This window comes from Ambystoma mexicanum, chromosome 7q (genome assembly GCF_040938575.1).
Source record: "Ambystoma mexicanum isolate Mex_15411 chromosome 7q, UKY_AmexF1_1, whole genome shotgun sequence".
In the NCBI taxonomy this organism is placed as follows: domain Eukaryota; kingdom Metazoa; phylum Chordata; class Amphibia; order Caudata; family Ambystomatidae; genus Ambystoma; species Ambystoma mexicanum.
In genome coordinates, this window is record NC_090941.1 from 835,193,147 (window position 1) to 835,214,859 (window position 21,713).

Sequence of the window (21,713 nt, forward strand, 5' to 3'; positions counted from 1 at the left end):
TGCCACTTTTAAGATAAATAGCAGTTTTGCTAACATTCTTCCAAGTATGTGCTAGATTGTTAATGGATAATGAGTAAGAATAGGTGTATGAGCTGTGCAAGGGTACATTTTGAGTTTAAGGTTCCTAGATCAGCAGAAAAGGCTGTTCAGAACTGTCCGCGGTGCACAGACCCGCTCAAGAAGTGTGGACGCATTCGTGGACACATGCCACATGCAAGGTCACGTGATGCTGTTTGAAAAAGTCTGCGATGACGTCAGATGTTTGCAGACATCAACAGATGCTAAAACAGTGGAAAAAGTTGCTAAAGTATATAGAAGTGTTATAAATTATGCTATAAGGTGGGAAATGGTATAGTGTTAGGGTGATACGTTGCAAATTGGACCAAAATGTTGCTCTACTGGGGTAAGTATATTTCTAAGTAGTAGGAGCGTGCACTGGTAAAAACACATGAAATTCACTGAAAAAAAACGTTGTTAAAGGGACGTTATGGTTACAAGTAAAACCAAAAAACCTAGAAATTCGCCAGTTATGGTAAGCTAAACGACCATAATTGGCGCCACCACCGTGCACTGCTAAGATTAACACCCAGGATATCAAAGAGGACATCACCAATGTAATTGATGGTATCGCATATCTGGGCCACTTCTTTCTGTTCACTGAAACCCTACAACTAACTTTCTCTGTGATTATATATATACACACACACACACTGAACAAACTTTAGTTAAAGTGCAGTTAAGTTGAGCAGACTTATCGCGACAAAACCCTTGAAATTCAGCGGATGTGGGAAGTCATGACCAGCTTAACTCGGTCAAGCTTACAGTTGATGTTCCGCATAATGCTATGTCCCCCATAATACCATTTGGTATGTCATTGCGAATCGCTTGTCTTATGTATGTGCTCATGAGCTTAACAACAGGAACACGCCGAATTAAGTTGGTCACGACTTCCCACACATGCTAAATTTCAAATGGTTTTGTTGCGTTAAATTTTCCCGCCTAACTGCACCTTAACTAACGTTTTTTCAGTGAATTTCAAGGGTTTTGTTATACCATAGTATTTTATGGACCACTAGCCATATACTTTGGCCATGTCCACTGTACGTGTACTCCAAATAGGTTTCTTTTGGACCCACTATACATGTCTTTCAGGCCCACTAGCAAGAGCCTTTGGCCCTGGCCAGTGAGAACGGCCTTTGGCACACTGTATATTTTAAAACACTACTGGGCTACAAGACATGGCCTTAGCCTTCACCCGTGTCCACTGTACATATTCCCCAAATGTTTCTTTTGGACCCACTAGACACGTATAGTACGACCGTGGCCACCTAGTTGGCCCAACAGAAACATATTGGGGAATGTGTACAATGGACACAGCCGAAAGGCCATTTCTAGTGGCCTGGCACTGTTGTAATATATACTGGCCTAGTCCTAGTGGGTCTAAAAGAAACATATTGGGGAAACCTGTACAGTGAGCATGGCTGAAGGCCGTGGCCATGGTTAGCGGCCTGGTAGTGTTTTAAAATATACAGTGGGCACAGCCAAAGGCCCTGGGCAAGTGGGCTAGGGGGCTAAGCTCTGGCCAATGCTTTTGAATGTTGACACCCTACTGCTGATATCTGGCTTGTGCTAGTGATGATGTAAATGCCGGCTATCTAAACTCCCTCAGGAACTTCCTAACTGTCCCTACTCTATCTAGGTGTTTGTGATCTAATGCGAATTCAAATGGTGCCTTACAAATACTCTAGTTTTAGGCTTCATCTAACATGCACACTCTCGCCTCAACTACTCTTTCTTTTTGTTCACTCCTCCCATCAACCCTTCTAAGTTCTCACTCCTCCTAGCTTTTGCCTCCACCCTTTGATATTAGTACTCCTGTCCTCCTTCGACTACTAACCCCTTCTCGGTGGTTCTCCCTTCTCCACACTACTACTATTCCCCAAGTACTACTGCTCCTCCTACCGTACTACTGCTCGGCCCTCCAAACCACTACTCCTCCCTCAAACACTACACCTGCCTCCACTACTCAAACAAACTCTATTCACTCAGTACCATTTGCAACACAAATACTCCTAACACTACCTTGTCTATAAGATGACACTTCGCGGGCTTGGCAGTTAGGTGTACTTTTCTTAATTGGTTTAACAGTATGATTAAGTGTCATAGATGTTACTTCCATCTTAACTAGGAGAGGGGGGGTATTGTGCACAATATTATCCAAATAGGCTCCAACGAATTCTCAGCAGGGTGCAAGGACCTGGTCTATTAGCCTCTGGCAGGTGGCTGGGGCTCCATGGAGTCCAAAGGGTAGGATGGTGAACTGAAGCAAGCCCTCGGGGGTACAGTAGGCAATTTTGGCCTTGGCCTCCTCATCCAAGGGGACCTGCTAGTAACCTTTGTCAGGTTGAGGGTCAAGATTCAATTTAGCTGATTCTAGTCTCTCCTCCAACACATTAATCCTCAGCATAGTATAGGCATGAAACCATGAGATCTCATTCAACCGACAGAAGTCTATACAGAACCACCATGGATGGTTTGGTTTGGGCACAAGGACAGTTGGATATGACTATTCACTATGTAACTTCTCAATAACTCTGAAGTCCTTCATTTTTTTCAGTACTTCTTTTATTATTTGTCTTCAGGCCCCTGGTAGCCTGTAGGGCTTTAGACCGATCAGTCTTCCCAGAGGTGTATGCATCTTGTGGAGTAACCCCTGGACCCTTTCCAGGCTTTGCTGAAAACACATCTGTAGAACTTCCAATCCACTGGGCCAACTCTTGTTGCTGTGCTCATTCATGGTTAAACCAGGGAGGTTGTTGGGGGGGGGGGGGTTGCTATGCCCCTTATCTCTGTCGTCAAGGGTTCCTTCTTGATGATGTTGGCCTGTAGAAGCAGTAACTGTGGATTACTGTTCTCTCTCCAGGTCTTTAGTTTGTTGATGTGATACTGTACTGTGTATATTAGTGAAGAGGCCTCCTTGGTGACGATTTAGGGTCTGTGCATCTTCCCAACCATTTTTTTGAGTGGTTGATAACAGGACCATGAGTTGGTCTCTCACTTGAAAAGTGCATACTCGTGCCCTTTTGTTAAAGGCTCACTCCTGCCGGGCTTGAGCTTCTCCTAGATGTGTTTTCATCAAGTCTCGTACCTTGTCCATGTATTCTCAGGTGTTTTGGATCATGGGATAGCCACTGGCTGGTGCACTGCTGGGTCCCACCCGCTCCTCTTGGAGAATATCTAGGACGTCTCTGGGGTGCCGTCCACATACCAGTTGGAAGGGGAAGAACCCAGTGGAGGCCTGTAGTGTCTTCCTCAAAGCAAACATGGCCCAGTGCATCAGATCATACATGTACCATTCAGCCTGAGACACATTTTCTTAGGATCTGCTTGAGTTTCTTATTGAAACGTTCCCCAAACTCATCAGTCTGTGGAATTTAAGAAGGATTTTTGCAGAGTTCGGATCATTAACAATTCCCCCATCATATTCATCGCCCTTGACATGAAGCGGCTCCACTGGTCTGCCAGAATTCCTGCCGGAAAACCCACTCTGGTGAAAAACAGAACAAGTGCCTTCAATATCGTCTGGCTGGTGTTGCTTCTCATTGGGCCGTTTCCGGTAATCGTGTTGTCACCTCCGAGTCATGCCCCTTTGTTGTACGGTTACTGTCTCCCCCACTCCCTTCGTCTCCCCCCGCTGCCCTTCTGCTTCCGCCTCCCCCCTCCCTCCTGCCACTTCTCTTCCCCCCATCCCAGACCCCAACTTCAGGATGAACCCCACTCCTCCTACCCCTCCCCTCCGCCCTCCCTCCCTCCCACCCCTGGGCTTGTCCGCCCTTACTGGTTCCAACATGCTTGAACTCCCCGAGTCCCTATGTCCTTAATCAAACCTGTTTGTCCACCACCCGCATTACTGCTGGTGCTCGTGGGCTCATCATCGCCTCCGCTATCCCTCATTTCCCCCTCCAACTTTACCCCGCTCTTCCACTTTCAAGCAGTGGCCTCTTCGTGTCGCTCTCCTTCTGCGCCTTTCCCCACGCCGTTGTCCACTCCCACGGTCTAGGCCTCGTTCTGTTCTCTGGTGGGGAGGGCCCCTCTCCAAGCTGACTGTTCCAAATTCAGGTACAATATGTCTGCTGCCTCCCTAGGGGAGAATACTCGCTTTTGTACCCCTTCCCACCTGAACACCAGCGCAATGGGCAAAGGTCCAGTACCAGACTCCTCTTCTTCAACTCCTTGACTAGTGAAATCTGATGGACCTTATATAGCACCGGCTCCTGTAGCCTAGCAGCTCTCAAGATCGCTTCTTTTTGGCCATACCTTTTGAATGCTGCCAGGACGTCTCAGGGTCTCGCATTAGGACCCTTATTTTGTCCGCCCATCCTATGAATCCGATACAGCTCAATTGTCTCTGGGTCTAATCCCCCCCCAGAAGGTCTGCCAAGATCCTCTGTGTCGCCTCCTTTAGTTTTCTATCCTGTACGGACTCCAGCAGTAGTTTTATTCTAATGCTAATTCTCTGTGACCCGTTTTCCATATCCTCCATTTCCAACTCCAGGTTCTGCGTTGCTACGTTTAGGCATTCTATGGACTCACTATTTGCTGTGGCCTCTTTGTCCACCGCCTGCAGGCCTCTTTCAAGTAAGTCCTTCCTTTCCCCTAGCTGGCCCACATCCTGCCTCATTTCCACCAGCGCTGAGTTGAGGTTGGAACGCATTAGCTGAAATTGTTCTTGAAAAGTTTTGGCCAAGGTCACCTGGAGGGACAGCATTTCTCCATGAAGTCTTGTCAAGATATCGGTGCCGATAGCTCTCCTGCTGCAGGGTCCTTGCGCTCCGTCAAGCGGTCCGGGTTGTTCTTTCCCAAGTCTCTTGCTTCGAGGGCTGGCCACATTGTTGGGAGGGTGCCCGTGTGTCCTCGTGGTGGGGGACACTTTCGTAACTCTGCCCTTTGCTTTGGAAGTCATTTATGCCCCTGGGCCCAGCACCTTCTTTCCTGTGTTTTAGATTAGGCTGTAGGCCTCGTTGACAATTAGTGCTGTTTTAGGGTGTGAGGGCTTTCACCCCCTCTTTTACATTGATCCCTGTCTTTCGCCCCGTCCCTGTGCTGTTTATTGTTATAGGCCTTGGTGTTCACACCTTGAGAGTAATGTCCACTGGCTTGCCCCGGTCCCTGAGGGCCTGTGTGGCCTCTTCCGGCCTCACACTGTCCCAATTCTTTCTCGGATCCTTGTGCCCACCTTTCCTTGCCCTAGCAGAGTTCTCTAATGCTTGGGGGGTGGACCGGTGGCACTGGTATATTCCCCCCCTTCTTCGGGGCTCTGTGCCTTTACCATGGTGGCTATGGGCTGCCCCCAGTCCCGGTGTACAAAGGCCTCTGCTGATGTGTCCCGAGCCTGTACCGGTCCCGGTTCCCTGGGCTCTCTCCTCGCCGCCTCCTGTGCAACGTTCCCCTGTGTATGGAGCGTGTGGCGATCGGGTCTGGGGCTTCGAAGTGCTGTGCATGCCCCTTTTCCAGGGCACTACTCTACGCGGTGGTCCCTTGGACAGAGTGGGAAACTACCCCCCATCCCTGACTCACTGTTAACATTCGTCTGGGGGCCCGTCTTCCTTCCGCTTGTCGCCGCTCCTCCAGTACAGCTCCACTGCCCCTCAGTGACAGGCCGGTCTTGCGTGGTTTCCGGGTTAGATGCACTCCTTCCTCCGCAGCTCTTCCCATGGGACCTTCTCCGCCATCCTCCAATGTGGGGTACGCGGCCAGTAAGCGCCTCACTGCTTCCCCTGCGGTCCCTCCTGTCATCGCCGTATCGAGACCTCTGCTTCCTTGCCAAGCCAAACCTCATGGCCACAGCTCTCCTCCCCTGACTGTGCCGGGTTGTGTACTCCCCTTCCTGGCCGCGCTGGATCTCGCGGCTGCAGCACCTTCACCTCCTTCTGCCTGGCATTGCCCGACACCTGAATTTTGCCCTGGTCCCAGGCTTCTCGGTCCTCTCCTGGGGGTCCGCTCTACTTCATAGGCATTCCACCTGCACTCTTAGGGTAGTGGAACCGCCTTGTGTTTGGCCTGGGCTCGGGAGCTGCCATCGACACATCTACCTAGTGTCGGCGGCCATCTTGGAAATGGTATACTGGGTTTGGTGGGATTTGATTGATAGTATCCCATAATGACTGAGGAGGTGTTGGGTAGGGGAGTATCGGAAAGGGGGGGATACCCTATCTCTTCTGAGGGCATTCCTTCTGCAGTCCCAAAATAATCCCCAGCCCAGGTGATCCACCCTCGCTCGTCCGTCCCAAGGTTTGGTATCCAAGGGTGACGGCCCTTCCCTGGCCACCGGAACAAAGGATCCCTAAGGTCTATCAGTGACAATACTCGCAGGTTTTTCATACTTCATACCAAAAATGGCAGCACTGGAAGGCCAATGTCTATGTTTGTGTTCTTAGAACTAGTTTCACAGGGTCTCCTGGTAAGTCCGTTTGGAGAGGATGGATCGTTCTTGCCTTTTTGTTCCTGGTGGTCTAGGGGACATTTGGGTTGTGGAGCAAGTAACTCTTGTTTGGGATGTCTGTGGCGTTGCTACATATGGATGCAGCATCTCTCTTCCTATTGCGGTTTATGGGTGTGCAGCGTTAGAACTGTAGTATCTTTGTCTCTTCAGGTCTTGTTCTCATTCTATGGGGGCAGTCACAATTCTGTGTGAATGCTTTTTTCTGCTCTCCTCCTAGGACGTATGTCCTGATGGTTTTAATCCCCAGTTGTGATGTTTTAAAAGATTTAAGAGAAGACTGGAAAACAGCTTGCAGGGGCACGGCATGAGTTAGCAGTGGTCTACACACACTTTTTGGTAAAAAGGGGTGGGGTACAGGAATTGGGGCACTTTCTACTGCCACCATCCACCTCAGGGGTGGGACTGCTCTGGCTTTCTCCATGGCAGGCCTCCCTCACTCGGCTGCGAGAGGTTACAGATGCCTCTTAAAGCAAGATGATTGGTCTTGTCGCACTTAGTTGAGCTTATCTAAACATTGCCATACCCTGAGCCCGCTCACTGTGGTCTTCCCATGCAAGAAGAAAACTACCTTCATCCTGTTTGGTTCTTGCAGTTCCTCCCAAGGCTGCATACCGACTATAAGGGTACATGACAGCCTTTTAGGTCAATGAATGGGCAGTAAGACACTCCCATTTCATGTAACGCATAGAACGCACCCAGGATTTAATGATACTCATTACTGCCGAATAACAGTTTCTAATCGCCCATAGATTCAATAAAGTGATGTATATTGCTGAATTAAAAGTAGGACACCAAGCTTTCTTCATTCTGACAAACGGGTGAGTATTCTTAGCATTTGATCAGTGCACAAGCAAATTTGAATTAAAGCCAAGTAAAAGGCCTATACATCCAGAATCCCAAAACATAATTTTCATATGTTCTAATGGATACATCCGAGGCCCCACCATGTCAATCTATTCAGCAACTGCATGCACCTTTTAAATATTGCATTAGTGGGTGGGCATGGCAGGTTTGCAAGTATATAAAGTAGCTTGAAAGCAATACAGTATTGGCAATTGAAATATGTCCTCCCACTGATTTGGGGAGTGTCACGCTGCAAGATTGTTGTGATTCCATGTATCTGTTCCAAAAGGTCTACAATATTATATCTCTGCAACTCCATCTTTGATAGTTTACCACATTAACCCTTTTGGCTAATTCCTTTAATCTATAGTATATTGCCTCAGTGTTTTGCTCAGACTACCAATCATTCACCACCTCAGCATTGTGGGCTAATTTACATTGTCCGCTAAAGATTCCCTTCTGAGGTAAACATGTTTTTTACTTCTTACTTCATAATTAAGAAACGATTTTCTCTCTTTATCCGATTTGGAAAGTTAAATGTTTAACATATGGCATGTTTGCAATACGCCCCGCTGCTCCCTTTGTCTTTGTGGCTTTTCCTAGTCTGTTTGCAGCCCGTCGACAACAGCCATTGGATTCTCTCTCCTTCGCGCTGCTTTGCTTTCAGCTTCCCTGCTTCCAGTGGTTTCCGGCTGGGCCACTTTTCATTGCGGCTCTGCAGTAAGCTTCTTGTGTTTTCCACTGGTGGACGCCCAAGAGCACTGTACTTGCTTCTGGTGTTCCTGCATGGAATTTTCGTCACGGCGTCCTATACTGCTCACTGCATGAGCCGGTTGGCTCCAATGTGCTGCTTTCAGTTCTTCGGCCACACGAAGAGCTGCAGTTCACTCCGACCAGTAGTCTGGCATTTCTTCTGGTGATTTTGTTTTAAACGTCCCGGGCACAGGTGTATGCTCACAACTAGAGTGTTGTCTGTGCTCAGGCTTCCTCTGCTCTGCATTCCTCTTCCTCGTCGCAGTGTTAAGGTGTTTCTGGGAATAGTAATTCCTTGTAACTAACTTGCATATAAACATTGGAGGAATGATTTTATCATATTCTGAGGGCAAGTCAATCTTTGAGAATTGTTCTCGATATTTCATTGAGAGAAATTCAGCACTCTCCTTTGGGGAAGCAGGGAAGGAACCACAATAGGCCATTAAAATGTTGTGTAAGGGAGATTCATCCTGTAACGGGAAAGGGGGATAAGAGGTCTCACCCTTAGACACCACAACTCCCTCCTGGAGGTTGTCTCCCCTCAAGTGATGCTTCCTCATATAGCCGCACCTGGGGTCAGGATCAGGTTGTGGCTGCTGTCCCCTGGCCATATGGGGGAATGTCACTGCTGCAAAGGGAGTAATGATGCCATTGGATTCGCTACAAGGGTCACAGAGACAACGTGCCCAAATGAAGGGGTATGGAGAGTACCTTTGCACATATTTATGTTTTACATATAATTTTGATCAAATTCAATTGTCCATGTATAGCTCTATTTTAGGATGGCAGAAGGCCTTGTTCTATTAAAAGGTTCTTATGGGTGAGGTGACAGTGTGAATGTTAAATTCTCTACAAATATTACGATCTGCTAAATTCACCTTAAACATTTTTCCTGCCTTATATTCCCAGTTTATGTGCGGGTAGAGTGAGAGGGATGTGCGTCTTAAAGAGGCCATCATATTTAAATGCTGCCATCTCTTCTCTTGGAAAGGTCTAGTTTTCCTAAAGGAAGCTGAAGGTGAGTCATCAGATCAACAAATATAAGGCAAAAGAGGACATGGCCACTGTAAAATGTCAAGGCTTGAAGAACATTAATTGCACACATACTCACCTCTGCTACGGCTTGCATTGTGGTCAAGTTTGTGTATTCATTTTCAAGCTTATCCAATTTCTTAAGTTTCAGTTCAAGATGATGTGTTTCTAAATGTTTATTTCCTTGTATTGTTAGCTGTTAAGAAAAGGCAAATTAGGAAATTAACAATCCATAACACAGATAAAACCAAATTATCGTTCTCATTCACAATCAAAAATGCTAAGCCATTTTAAGCAATAAAATAGTTTGAGGTTTGCTTCATATGCGAATAGACTATTGTGGATGTTTGCAATATTATGTTTTGGAAAACAAATAATTTGTAATTTTCCTATAAGCAGACGCTGTGAAAGAATGAGCTAAGTCTGGCCTGGAGGGATCCAGCGAGGAGAGGGAATGGATGTACCTCAGAGCAACCTGTTCAGAGAACCAGCGGATCAAGCAAGCTGCATAACTCCTCCCTGACCCAGGAACATAACACCAACCTCAGCAGATGCGCAGAGCAAGCTTTGGCACAATCCAGCAATTTCTCTGCATCAGACAAATTACACTAAGTCAGTCAACTTACCTATGAAATGGCCATGGAGTGTCCCCCTTCGCACCCAGCAAACCAGCATAACCAAAGAGCTGTGGATCCCTAATACAAACTTAAAGATTGAGCCTGATTGCAGTGGGCCACCATTGCCCAACGTTAGTGGAGAAGCGTATGTGAAAGGGGTGGGGCTTAAGACCACTTTTATGTGTTTGCTCATCTGTAACAGCTCCCTGCCACGTCTTTGCATCTTTGCCTCTGGGTGACGCTGTCTGCAGACCCATGTTGCCTACTGGTGTAAGTGTGCTCTATAAGTTAGTCTAACATAACACAACATGGGGCGTTATTAATCATCAACAGAGAAGCCCCTACATTTCTATTTAATATTACCTTTGTAATGGTGTGGAAGAGACAGACACAGGAGTATTGGTATACTTGGTAGTTTTTTTTTTATTGAAGTCAAAGAATGGGTGATTGGGAGAAATTCCTAACTTTCCCTAATCCTAAAAGTGGTTTCCCTGCCTCAGCAAAACGAACAGATGTCAATTTCAGAATGTCCAAAATAAAGTTCTTTTTTCCTGTGTCCAAAACCTAATCTGACCCTCACACTCAGTTCCAAACGAATAGTTCCAAACAGCATAAACAGGGTGTGGGGATGCGCCTCTGAGCTCGCAGGGGGTGATGGGCAAACCTGTGGTCGGGGGCCCTGAGAGCCGAGGCAGCGGGCCGGCCCCTTCTTGCTCGGCTGTCAAAGGTGCCGAGCGTGAAGGAAGGCGAGCCGCTGCGTATCACCGCTGCACTCACCTGTTAGGACAGCTGATCACGAAGAGGGTGGGGGGGACGAAGGCGCCGGCACTCCATGGCGGCGTGGGGGGGCGACGGCCCTTCAGCGTGGCGTGCCCCGCGGCGGCCCCGGAGTGGGTCGTGGCTGGAAGGCGCCCAGAGCCGGCCCATATCCGACACAATCCCGATCACGATTACGTGATCGCCTCAAACGTTCCCCAGGACTCCGGAAGCAAGGATTGGATCACGCTGGCACGGCAGCCTTTAAGGGAGGCGGGACAATACCTCAGCGGCCAATGGGATATAAGCCAGACAGGGCTGATGGCGATTGGTGGGGGCTTGAAACTAAGGAAGCCTATAAAAGCGCGCCAAAAGAAACTGACGGGAGTCTCTCTTTTTACAGGAAAGAGAAGAGGACAAGGAACGAAGACCGGAGTGGTGGGCCTATCCGGACACCACAATATAGGACAAGGTTGGGGACTGCCTCAATCTACTCTGAAAGGGCCAAACACTGGTGAAGGAAACCAGAGAACTATTTTCTTTGTTTATGCTAAGGACCCTTTCCCCATTAGAATAAATATTGTTTCAGCATCCGTCCGTCTCCTGGAGTTTCCTTATCACACACGGGTTGTTCCATTTTCCCATGACACTCTGTGCTTCTAAATAATGGGTTTCCTCTTGGTCCAATTTGTGGTTGATTCAGCGTCTTGGTTTACTCTCCTGCCAAGATCTGTGTGAACGTATCACGTGCATTGGCTCTTATTATAAACTGCGCTCCTTTTACAGGCTTTACTTGAACTCACAGCCTTATTGTACTCCCCTGGCAAGGTCTATGTGTTTGTTTCATTTGTCAGCCAACTGTACTTGGTTCACTAACCTGCCAAGTACTTCCCAGAACACTGGAACGAGAAAGCGTACCGTTAATAATTACAAGCAATGTTCCCCATTGCCTGCCTCTTCTTGCTTTTCACGCCGTGGTTTGGGTTTACTCGCCTGGCAAATATTGATTGTTGCTTTTCGTTTTTGTGTCCCTTCATGTTGTTTTCAGCCCCTCACTGGAAGCTGTTTCCTCCCACATTATTGGCCACCACCTTACCCTAAGTCCCAGAGCCCCTTCGTCTCTCTGCCAGTCGGTTCAGCAGTTTAAATGTCCCGGCATCCGGTATGTGCTTGCAACAACTAGAGCACAGTTTGTGCTTCTGGCCTCCATTGATTGCCATTCCTTGGCTCAGCTTCCTCGTTACAGTACTTTTGTACTCAGGAAAAGGAAAGTCAGTTCTTGATGACTTGTATACAGAGGATGGGAAAGTATTCTCAGTAGCCTCCATAGGTGGATGTGGGAGTTCTGACAATATGCCATGGGGAATGGAGGGAACATGCTCAAAAGAAAAAGGGGATACCATGTCTTGTCTGATGATGATGTTTCGCTCCCCCTGAGGGCTGCCTCCACCCATGTGATACTCCCATATATAGCCACCCCCAGTGTCAGGATCAGGTAATGGCTGCCGTCCCATGGCCACATGGGGAGAGGTCACCGCTGGAAAAGGAGTGACAACACCATCGGATTTATCACAGAGGCAAGAGAGAAGTGGTGGACGCGGTGCATGTCTCCAGAAAGTATCAGCTGTCAGGTGTTAGGGAGCTCCACAGGAGGTCCGAACGCCACAGAGGACAGTCTAAAGAGAGGACATCAGGCCTGCGAAGTATCATGCTTTAGAGTAAGGAATCCTTGGGGAGAGTGACGCTGTGCGCTGTGCATCGGATAAAACATAGCAGTGTTTAGTACAAAGCACGAGAACTCTGTGGTATGGTGTCGGGAAGGAAGGGGATGGTGGAAATTGAAAACATAAATGGCCACACCCATGCCATGAGAGGCAAACCCCAGCCGTGCGCTGCTAGGAGGTGAGCGTCTGCGAAAATATGTGCCTTTTTACCATTAACATGTTCACATCATGCCATTGGGTGTAACAGATATGCCTACATTTCTTGTCACCCAATTCTCCTGATATTCCACGTCATTATTCTTAACTTAATAGAAGACACCAATAGTGTTTGGAAGAAACATTGCCTTTACAACTGTTCTACCCTGTGGGTCTTTCCTTACCAATGATGGTTACAACCTATGCTTGTGGTGCTGCATTGTACATTCAAAACACCTACTTTACTTGCTTTTCTAAGAGGCCAACCAAAGAAAACAAATCAAACTCTCACCACAGGGATATTGTGCTTCTTTCTCAACTACATCTTTAAACTTCCTCCATGCACCAGCCTAACCCACACCCTTGCCAGTAATCCCACCTGACTGGTGAAGCCTCCACCCAACATACTTCCAAATGATTGTAGCATTGCACACTTGGGCGTAGTCTTAGAGCACTGTGGCTACTGTAGAAGCTTGACAGCTGGCTCGAGGGAGTATAAGTAAGGTAGTATTAGGTTCACTTAATATTGTATGCAGTAGGCCACCTATTTTGACTAATATAGGCTTTTTCGTATTCTGTGTTGTTCAAAAACTAAAATAAACAGGAGTACAACAACACAACAGGAGTACAACACCACAATAGAGATCACATTTCGTAAGCGAACGTAGCAAAACTAAACATAGAACATACATATAGTTTGGTTCCACCTAGCGCTTATGGGCCAACACACACTAGAACATACAAAACAAATAGATTACAATTTTAGGAGGTTTACACAGTCTTGTGTGATGAATTCTATGCATCCCTCACCGAATCCCTGCCTAAAGTCTCCTCCCAGGTGACCAGGGAAAGGCAGACGCTTAATGATCCTGACCTTGGTGGTGGTGGTGTTATACGGGAGGATCACCTGGGAGGAGAAAAGGCTCCGGGAAGTGAGAGGAATCCATAGGGTGAGACATGATATGTGCCTTCCTCTAAGGAAGTCATGTCACAAATGCCAAAGTATACAATTGCTTGTTGTCACAATAACCTAGCTGTTCCACATATGAAACATATTAATGTTAGTGAAATCAGCCAGAACTCCTGTGGTATAAAGAGGAATAAAATCACTTCTAAAACCCATAGAGCTAGAAACATCCCTAGCTCAAAAGGGGGAAATGGAATGAAATTTATGAATAATAACTGCAAAGAGTCCAAAAAGCCTTATTCCTCTTTCCAAACAAGACTGACAAACAATTGGTGTGATAATATTTTAACAAATGCTGTAGAGAGTGGAGATAAAATCAACAAAGTAAAAAAGGTTATAAAACCCAACTTAGTTAAATGGGACTTCAAGTCCCAAAATGTCCTCAGTACTGGGACAAGGAAGAAGGATGTAGAGGAATACTGGTGTAGGAGCGGTCAGCTAATTAATGTAGATGACCCAACACCTGAGGGAGACTGCGAGGCTTAAAAAGCTCCCTTAGGAGCAGGCCGTGGAACAACAGGAGCAGCAGCAGGAGAGGAGAAAGCTTTGCGGGCCATGTATGCCGAGGAAAGCGAAGCTGGAGGCGAGAGAAGGCACTGGGACATTGTAATGTCAGAAACCATGGCGGAGCCTGAGAGGGTCTTTGCCTCCCGTTTTCCCTGTTGCAGAGGTTGTGCAGCGGAACGTGTGAGAAAAGGACGCTTGCACAATGAAATTTCATTGTGCAAACTTTGCGCAGCGGGAATCAGAAGCAGCGAGGCACGTGTGCCCTCTTTTTAAGGCTTCAGGTGGCTGGGTTGCACCTGAGCCTCACTGGAGCAGGGGAAGCTCCAATTTCAAGTGGCGTGGGCAGAGGCATACCAGAGGAGGCTGCTCGCCTGGCTGTGAGGGGCCACAACACCCAAAGACCTGCGAACGAACACCAAGCCGAACAGGAGCAAGTGACTTACCCGGTGAGTTCACAGCTTACAAGTGACTATGGAGAACTTCAAAAACCATGAGAATTATACTTATTGAAACTAAGTGACTATGACAGCAAGCGTGCGAGTTGATGGAAGGCCCAAAAACCCTGTGGGGAAGCTTTAGTACAAATAAAAGCTTACAAGCAATACCCAAGCTAAGTGTATTTCAAATCTCAGCAATACCAACACAACAAATATTGCTCCAGGCAAGAGGGGAAAATTGGTAACACTAAATGTTATAAGACTTGTTGTTCATACGTGGTGAAACATAGATCAGCTGAGATAAACGTACATTGCCAAAGCCAACACAAGAAGAGTGTAAAACCATATCCTGGTCATTATTTGGTTGTTGGTGTAGAGAGGAGAGAAGGTGGTAGACAGGCTGCCCTTCTGGAGAAGATTATCCAAAGGCAAAGGAGCATAACTGCCAAAGAGTCATAAAGAGCACTAATGTGATTCATTGTTTCCCCGAAAGTGATTTGAAATTTGATGCAAACAAAACCTTGTAATGTTATTGTTGTTCTAAGTTGGAAGTTACCATTGAAGCACACGTTGTTCGTTTGTGAAGTGTTAAACGTGCAGGCGGGTAGACCCGTATGGCAAGTTGCTGATGTAGAAGGCCTGGCATTGTACACCAGGTAGTAGTCGATGAAAGTGCTGAACTGTGGTTCTAACAAAGCCAACTCATTAAACCTGCTGTGGAGGTAAATCTATATCTATTTCTTAATACAGGAGGAGTTGGAACATCCTATTTCTATTGGTGCAAATCATCCTGACAAAAACAGCAGTAGTTTACTTGGAGAAGATGAATGTGAAACGAGTTCTTACTCCAGGATGAGTTGGAATATACCATTTCATTTGGTACATTCTTGAAGAAACTGAACATTTGTTATCAAGTTTAGGTTCCCAAGAACTGTGTTGGAACTTTGCAGAAAACTAGGATTTCTTGATTTATTTTGAACTGTGGAACAAAACCTTGCTCAGACCTGGGGAAGGGGAATACACCCAGGTTATGAGAAGAGACAGTGATCATATTGTGACTGATTAAATATTATATATCGTTTGAATTGCCACAAATTTCCTTATTGCTTCATGTTATGTACAAATGTGAGGGACAGATATCCTTTTGTTATAGCGTTTCCTTAAGTTTTTTTTAAGCAGGGAAATCCTCTTCAGAGTAGGGAGAGTGATGCGTTTATCCAACCTTTTTATTTTAAGAAATGTCTCACGTTGAAAACTCTTTACAAAGGAGTCCACTTGACATTTCTGACCCCTCTCACAGTTGCAAATGATGAAATTATGGGAAGGTAGCCAGATATCTTGGGGATTCGAGGCAAACGGAAGGAATTCTACATAGAGGCGGCCACCTCTCCTCCCTCCTGCTCTGCCTTTCCCCTGTTCTCCTCAGATGAGGTTTCTAGGTGAGTCTGATCTATGAAAGTCTTGTCAAAACAGGTTCACCAGTGTTCCTCCAAAACCACCAGGACCACATTGACATCCTACTCTGGCTGATTTCTGCAACCACTCCTTCGCCACTGGAGTCTTCCCCTCCCCCTGAAGCACTCCCTTATGCACCCTCTTCTTAAAAAACCCTCTGCCGACACTTCCTGCCCGGCGAACTATCGTCCAATCTCCATCACTCCTTTCCTGGGCAAACCCTGGAAAAGTTGTCCCTCTCCCAGCTTAATCTTCACACCGAATCTGTTGGTTCTCTCAATCAGTCTGGCTTCAGAGCTGCCAGAAGCATGGAAACTGGTCTCCTGAACATTTGTAAATAACTGCTCTCCAACCCCGATTCCAACACCCCCTGTGTCCTTATCTTACTTGATCTCTCTTCTGCCTTTGATATGGTCAACCATGCCATCCTGCCCAACCGTCTCCGTGATAAACTGGGTATCACCTATCATGCCCTGGCTTGGCTGACCTCCTTCCTCTCCGATCGACCCTCCCAGGTCCAACCTGGATCCTTCCCTTCCTCTATCTCCATCTGAGGTGTTCCCCAGGCATCTAACCTCTCTCCCTGGCTGCTCAAACAATACCTGGCACTTCTTGCCCACCCCATTGCCGCTCTCTGCACCAATTTTCAGTGCTATGAGGATGACACTCAACTCATCTTCAGGCTCCCTTCCGCTTCCTCTTCTCCTTCTCTCATCTCTGTCTGTCCGCCATCCAGGAGTGGTGCACCGCCAATGATCTCTGCCCTAAAACCAGTAAGTCATCTTCGACTCCACAATTTCCTTCTCTCCTCACATCTCTGACGTCCCTAAGAAGTCACACTAGCAGCTGCAACTCCTCAGAGGCATTCTCCCTTTCCTCTCCTTCCCCCAGAAGCTCACTGTCTCCAGAGCTCTGGTTCTCTCTAGGCTGGACTACTGCAACAGCCTCTTTCTAAATCTGCCTGCCTCTACTCTCCGCCCTCTGCAACTCATCCAAAACAGGAGTGTGAGACTTGTCCTTGGCCTCAAGACCAGTGATCGCATCTCTCCAGGACTGAAATCTCTGCACTGGCTCCCAGTGGCAGCGAGGATTAAGTTCAAAACCCTCTGCATTGTCCACAAGGCCTTCTGGGGCCTGGGACCTCAATACCTTCAACTCTCTCTTCCTATCTTCCCTCTCGAGTTCTTTGCTCATCCCCCTCCATCTGCCTCAGGGTTACTCGCTTCTCCAAACAGCGAGTTGGTGGTAGATCTCTTTCTTATGCTGGGGCCTCCCTCTGGAATAGCCTCCCTGTCTCTCTGAAACTTGAGGAGAACCATCTCTGGTTCAGGAAGCACCGCGAGACCTCTTTGTTTCTGCTTTCTCTCCTCTTCTCCCCTACTGATCTCCTGGCTGAATCTCGCGCCCAGCCCCCCCCCCTGCCAGTTGCACACCTGCACTGCCCCCCTTGCACGCAGGGACTGTTCTGCATCCTTACAGTCCCTACGAGCACTTGACACCTGAAGTTCTGCACTTCCCCTTGCACCAACTGGCCGCACTTTTATTTATTGCCTTTATTTATCTTACTGTTAATCCTATGTACTGCACTGTACCCTCCGCTTTCCCCTGCACTTTTCCCCTTCCCCCCTCCCCTGGCGCAATCTCAATGTCACCTGGCCAAGTAGGATCGCTGTCTCTGTCCTCCCTCCGTTTCCCTCCCTTGCCTCGTTGCGCCTTGAAACACCTGTGTATAAGCGGGTTATAAATATCATATCATACGAGTACCCTTGGTCAAAGTCATTTGCTATGCCGTCAAGCGTTTTCCTACTGAGGGGGATCAGAGGGGGGTTGGGGGGGGTGCGGTTCGGTCCTTTAGTCCATAACCTAATCACACATCTAAGCCAACCTTACAGAGTGAGCCACAATACCTGCAGTATATTACAGTAAACCCAACAATGGATCCAAAGTAATTTCAATCTCAAGTGTTTTGGCAACACCCTCAAACAACCCTCCTTTCAAAAACACTGCCAGGATTGGTTAAAATAAATTACCATAGTCTTGTTAGCATCTTTCCCACAAAGTAGGCACTATGGGGTAAGATCTGTGCAATTGGTCTATTGAGTAGTATAAACACTACTCTTAAGGTGGATTATTTTTGTTAGTTTACAGATATACTTCCATTGTTCATTCACCCTAAATGAAGGTTTCAAGGATATTCTCCGAGCACCTTTTGGATTCGTCATGAGTCAAAAGTCATTTGCTTTCCATGTAAGCATTTTAGTACATGAGCGAAACCCGCACCCCGTTCCCCTGTGCACTGATAATTTCATTAAATAATGAAAACACTTTTTGCTTGCGCTGGAAACGAAGAAATAGATCCCTGGAAAATGTCCAAAAGTGCAAATGTATAACTTGTATGCTATACTAATGTAGGAGCACTCAAACTTAATTACAATCCCAGCAACATTGGTTACTGGAAAGAAAGGGTGAGCAGAGGCATTGAACTCCAGCTCTAGCAGATACGCTGGAACAGGACCTGCAAGTATTGGCAACTAAATTAATCTCCCCCTGCAACAGTTCAGGCCATTACGTATTGCACCTTGAAGACAGATCGGGCGACGACCACAGCTGTCACTACCTTTACCGGAGGTCTATTCAACAGCGGTGACAACCAGTCAGTGAGAAAATGGTCCAATGCAAATAAATAGTATCCAATCTTGGCAAATTTCTCAGGCCCCAAAAAGTTTACCAAATGTGCCCGTAGTTTGTAAAACAATTATTTAGGAAGGTGTACACACACATTTAAAAAACGTATAAAAATATTTAGTCAACACCACTATTTTAAATACAGACATCCTGCCGAATAAGGAAAAGAAATTGTTTCCATTTCACAATCTGTGGCTGCAATTTAGCTAGGGCATTACCACAGTTGGCATGAAGAAATATCTATCTATGATAATCGCCAAGCACAAGAATCGAACTCTATCCTCCTGTTGCTGAAACCCCAAACTGTGAGCGGTAAAGGAAAAACTATCAACTGATGCATTAACCCGAAGCCCTGACAAGTTCAAAAAGTCATTGATAGCCACCATAGCTGGAATCAGATTAACTCCCGGGTTCTTAACGAAGATCACATCACATCATTGGCATCCACAGAAATAATTGTCCTATGCGTATATAACTGCATGCCCTGGAGAATGTTTGTGCCTTGTTCCATGGTCATTTTGGCAGGCAGCACCAATTAACACATACGCTAACTCTGGGGAGTGCATATACAACAAAAAGATAATTAACTTAAATTATGGTTCCAACCTAAATCTTTGGAAGAGAATGAACAGAAAGCACCATTCAAATGTTTTTTAGTGTCCAGTAAAACAGCAACAGCTGGGATTTCAGGCTTATGTGAATAAAGGTGAGTTAAATGCCCCCTCAGTTTTAAGTGGTGGAACGACGCCCTATAAATACGGTCTGATTGGGCAAGACATGTTGGCATAAGGGGAGTGAGCCTTTTTATCTTATTGTTGATATAAGTGAGGAAGGGCTGATGAACAACATAGACAAGCCTTAGGTTTCAATAAAAGGAGAATATTGCTTCACTAATGGTAGGTGGTAATACTCTGTTAACCAAAGCTTCATGGTAAACCTTGAGCAGGTGCAAAGCAAAAATATCAGAATATGCCTTATTTTTATATCGATCAGGAGCGAGAACTTTACCTCCACCCATCTATTAATATCCCTTCATATTTCTTCTGAGGTCATTTGACTTTTAGCATATCGCTGCAATGCCAGCCAAGCCAAAACAGCCAGATTGTATCTAGATAAGCATTGACTTAAAAAGAAGTTTATCTCATTTCGAAGAGTATAATGTTCCGTAAAACTGACAAAAAATGCAGGCAATACTGTTATACTGTAGCGCGAGAGAACAACCTTGGTGTGGACCAAACTCCTTGGTTATATCCGCAAGTTAGCATATACTCATTGGTTACTCATTGGAAAATCCATGTCCTAAAAGAACGGCAGGGGTTAAGGACAGCGCTTGGTGAACTTCGATTCAAGAGGTCATGCTCAGGAAACTTCACAGGATTAAGGAAAGTATCAAGAGCAAAAGTAGTCTGTTAAATACAGAGGATGAGATAAAAGGAGCAACAGACAAAAACGTAGAGGTCCCCAGAGAGCTAGGCCAGACAGAGTTCAGCGTTAGCTCAGTGACAGAAGTGGAGATGGCGGATATCATCACGAAAATGAAGCCTACTAGCGGTGGAGGAGACGTATGTCCCACCATTACAGTGAATGTATGTCTCCCTTCATCGATTACCGTCATATAAAAATGTGACAACCTGTCGTTCAAGGAGTGTGTGGTGCCAGAATGCATTAAGAACACACGGATAACACCACTAATAAAATAAACAGTCCTTGACCTGCTACCACCAGTTCATTATTGGCCAATCACGAATATGCCATTCTTGTTAAAAATACTCGACAGGGTGGCATAGCTGCAAGTCTTGGATCACTTGGGGAGTAATAACATTCCGAGTAAGTGGCAGTCTGGCTTCAGGCAAGCCCATGGGACCAAGACAGCCCTGCTAGATTTGAAGTTGAATATCTCGCACTCCTTTTACAGCTGGCAGTTGGTATCACATTTGTTAGTAGATCTCTCTGCAGAGTTCGATCTGGTCGACCAAGCCCTGCTGACTGACAGACTTCATAATGTGGACACTTTTTCCAACTCAGCGACTGCATGGGTAAAATCATTCTTGGAAAATTGGTCTACAAGAGTTTGCAGTGGTACTATAGAGCCAGCCCCAGCTAAAGTTCTGTAGGGGGTCACACAAGGAGCCTGTCTTTCTCCATCTTTCTAGATCATCTTTACCCTACCACTATGTCATCTGCTAGAGGCTAAGGGAATTAAGTTTACAAACTACGCAGATGATACGCAGTGTGTCATTCCCTTGTCTGGAGTATATCAAGAGGATTCACAGAACATCAATAGAGTCTCTTTGATATAGGCTTGGATGGTAAAAAGCGGGCTTGCCCTCAAAGGCGACAAGACGGAGCTCATGATTGCGCAGTCCTGAATATCAGCATTTTATGATCGCAGGTTGCACGATCGAAACATACGCTAAGGTTAAGGCACCAGGTGCTTTCCTGGACCAAATTATGAATATGTGTCCCCAGGTAAATAGCGTAGTCTCCATGTCAGCCTATTATATCAAACTACTGACCAGATTCGACCATTCCTGTCCAAGAAAAATTGCATCACATTGGCTAGGGCTTTCGTTGGTTCCAAAATGGATTAATGTAGTTTCCTCTTGGCAGGCATTAATAAGGGCACCTGTCGAAACTTCAGGTGATCCAGAATAGCATGGATTGAGTGGCAGAAGGGCGAACAAGAAGAGACCACGTCTCCCATACGCGGAGAAATCTTCACTGGCTCCCAACGGAAGCAAGAATGTCACATCGTCTGCTCACGATAACTCACAAATGTCCATCAGGCAATTATCCTGGATATTTTGCAGAAAGTCTGGCTAACAATTCTATGCAGAGGTCATTAGGGCTCAATGAAACTAACCTGCTCTTTAACCCGAGGACAAAACTATAGTAAGGACGGGTGCTTTTTTGCCAGTGTCTAGTGCGTGGAATGCTTTGTCCCTGTATTTGAGAAGCATCAACTCACTGGAACTATTAAGCACAACCTGAAAACACACCTTTTCAATTGACAACTGGCTTTTGATGGATTCTGTGGTCTGTAACAGACTGTTCCCTGCCCTTTATTTGGTGTATAGGCTTGTTCATTTTTATGTTTTGCGTTTGTACCCTTTATTGGGTTAGCGCCTTCATGCCTTCGAGCCCTTGCCGGCACGTTATAAATAAATACCTTACATTAAATTACAGAACAATCGTATGTAAATGGTAAAACACCCTTCATGGCTCAGCATTCCGAAACAA

At 46.3% G+C, this 21,713-nt stretch overlaps 1 protein-coding gene across 4 annotated transcripts in view; it reads right to left on the bottom strand.

Annotated features, from left to right (window-relative positions):
* The window catches only part of CEP57 (centrosomal protein 57), a 1,562,635-nt gene that overhangs the window by 736,454 nt on the left and 804,468 nt on the right, over window positions 1–21,713 (bottom strand). For all 4 annotated transcript variants that reach the window (XM_069639189.1, XM_069639191.1, XM_069639190.1 and 1 more), the window contains one exon: window positions 9,210–9,326. In XM_069639189.1, the coding sequence (XP_069495290.1) occupies window positions 9,210–9,326 (117 nt within the window). The remainder of the gene's footprint in view (window positions 1–9,209; window positions 9,327–21,713) is intronic.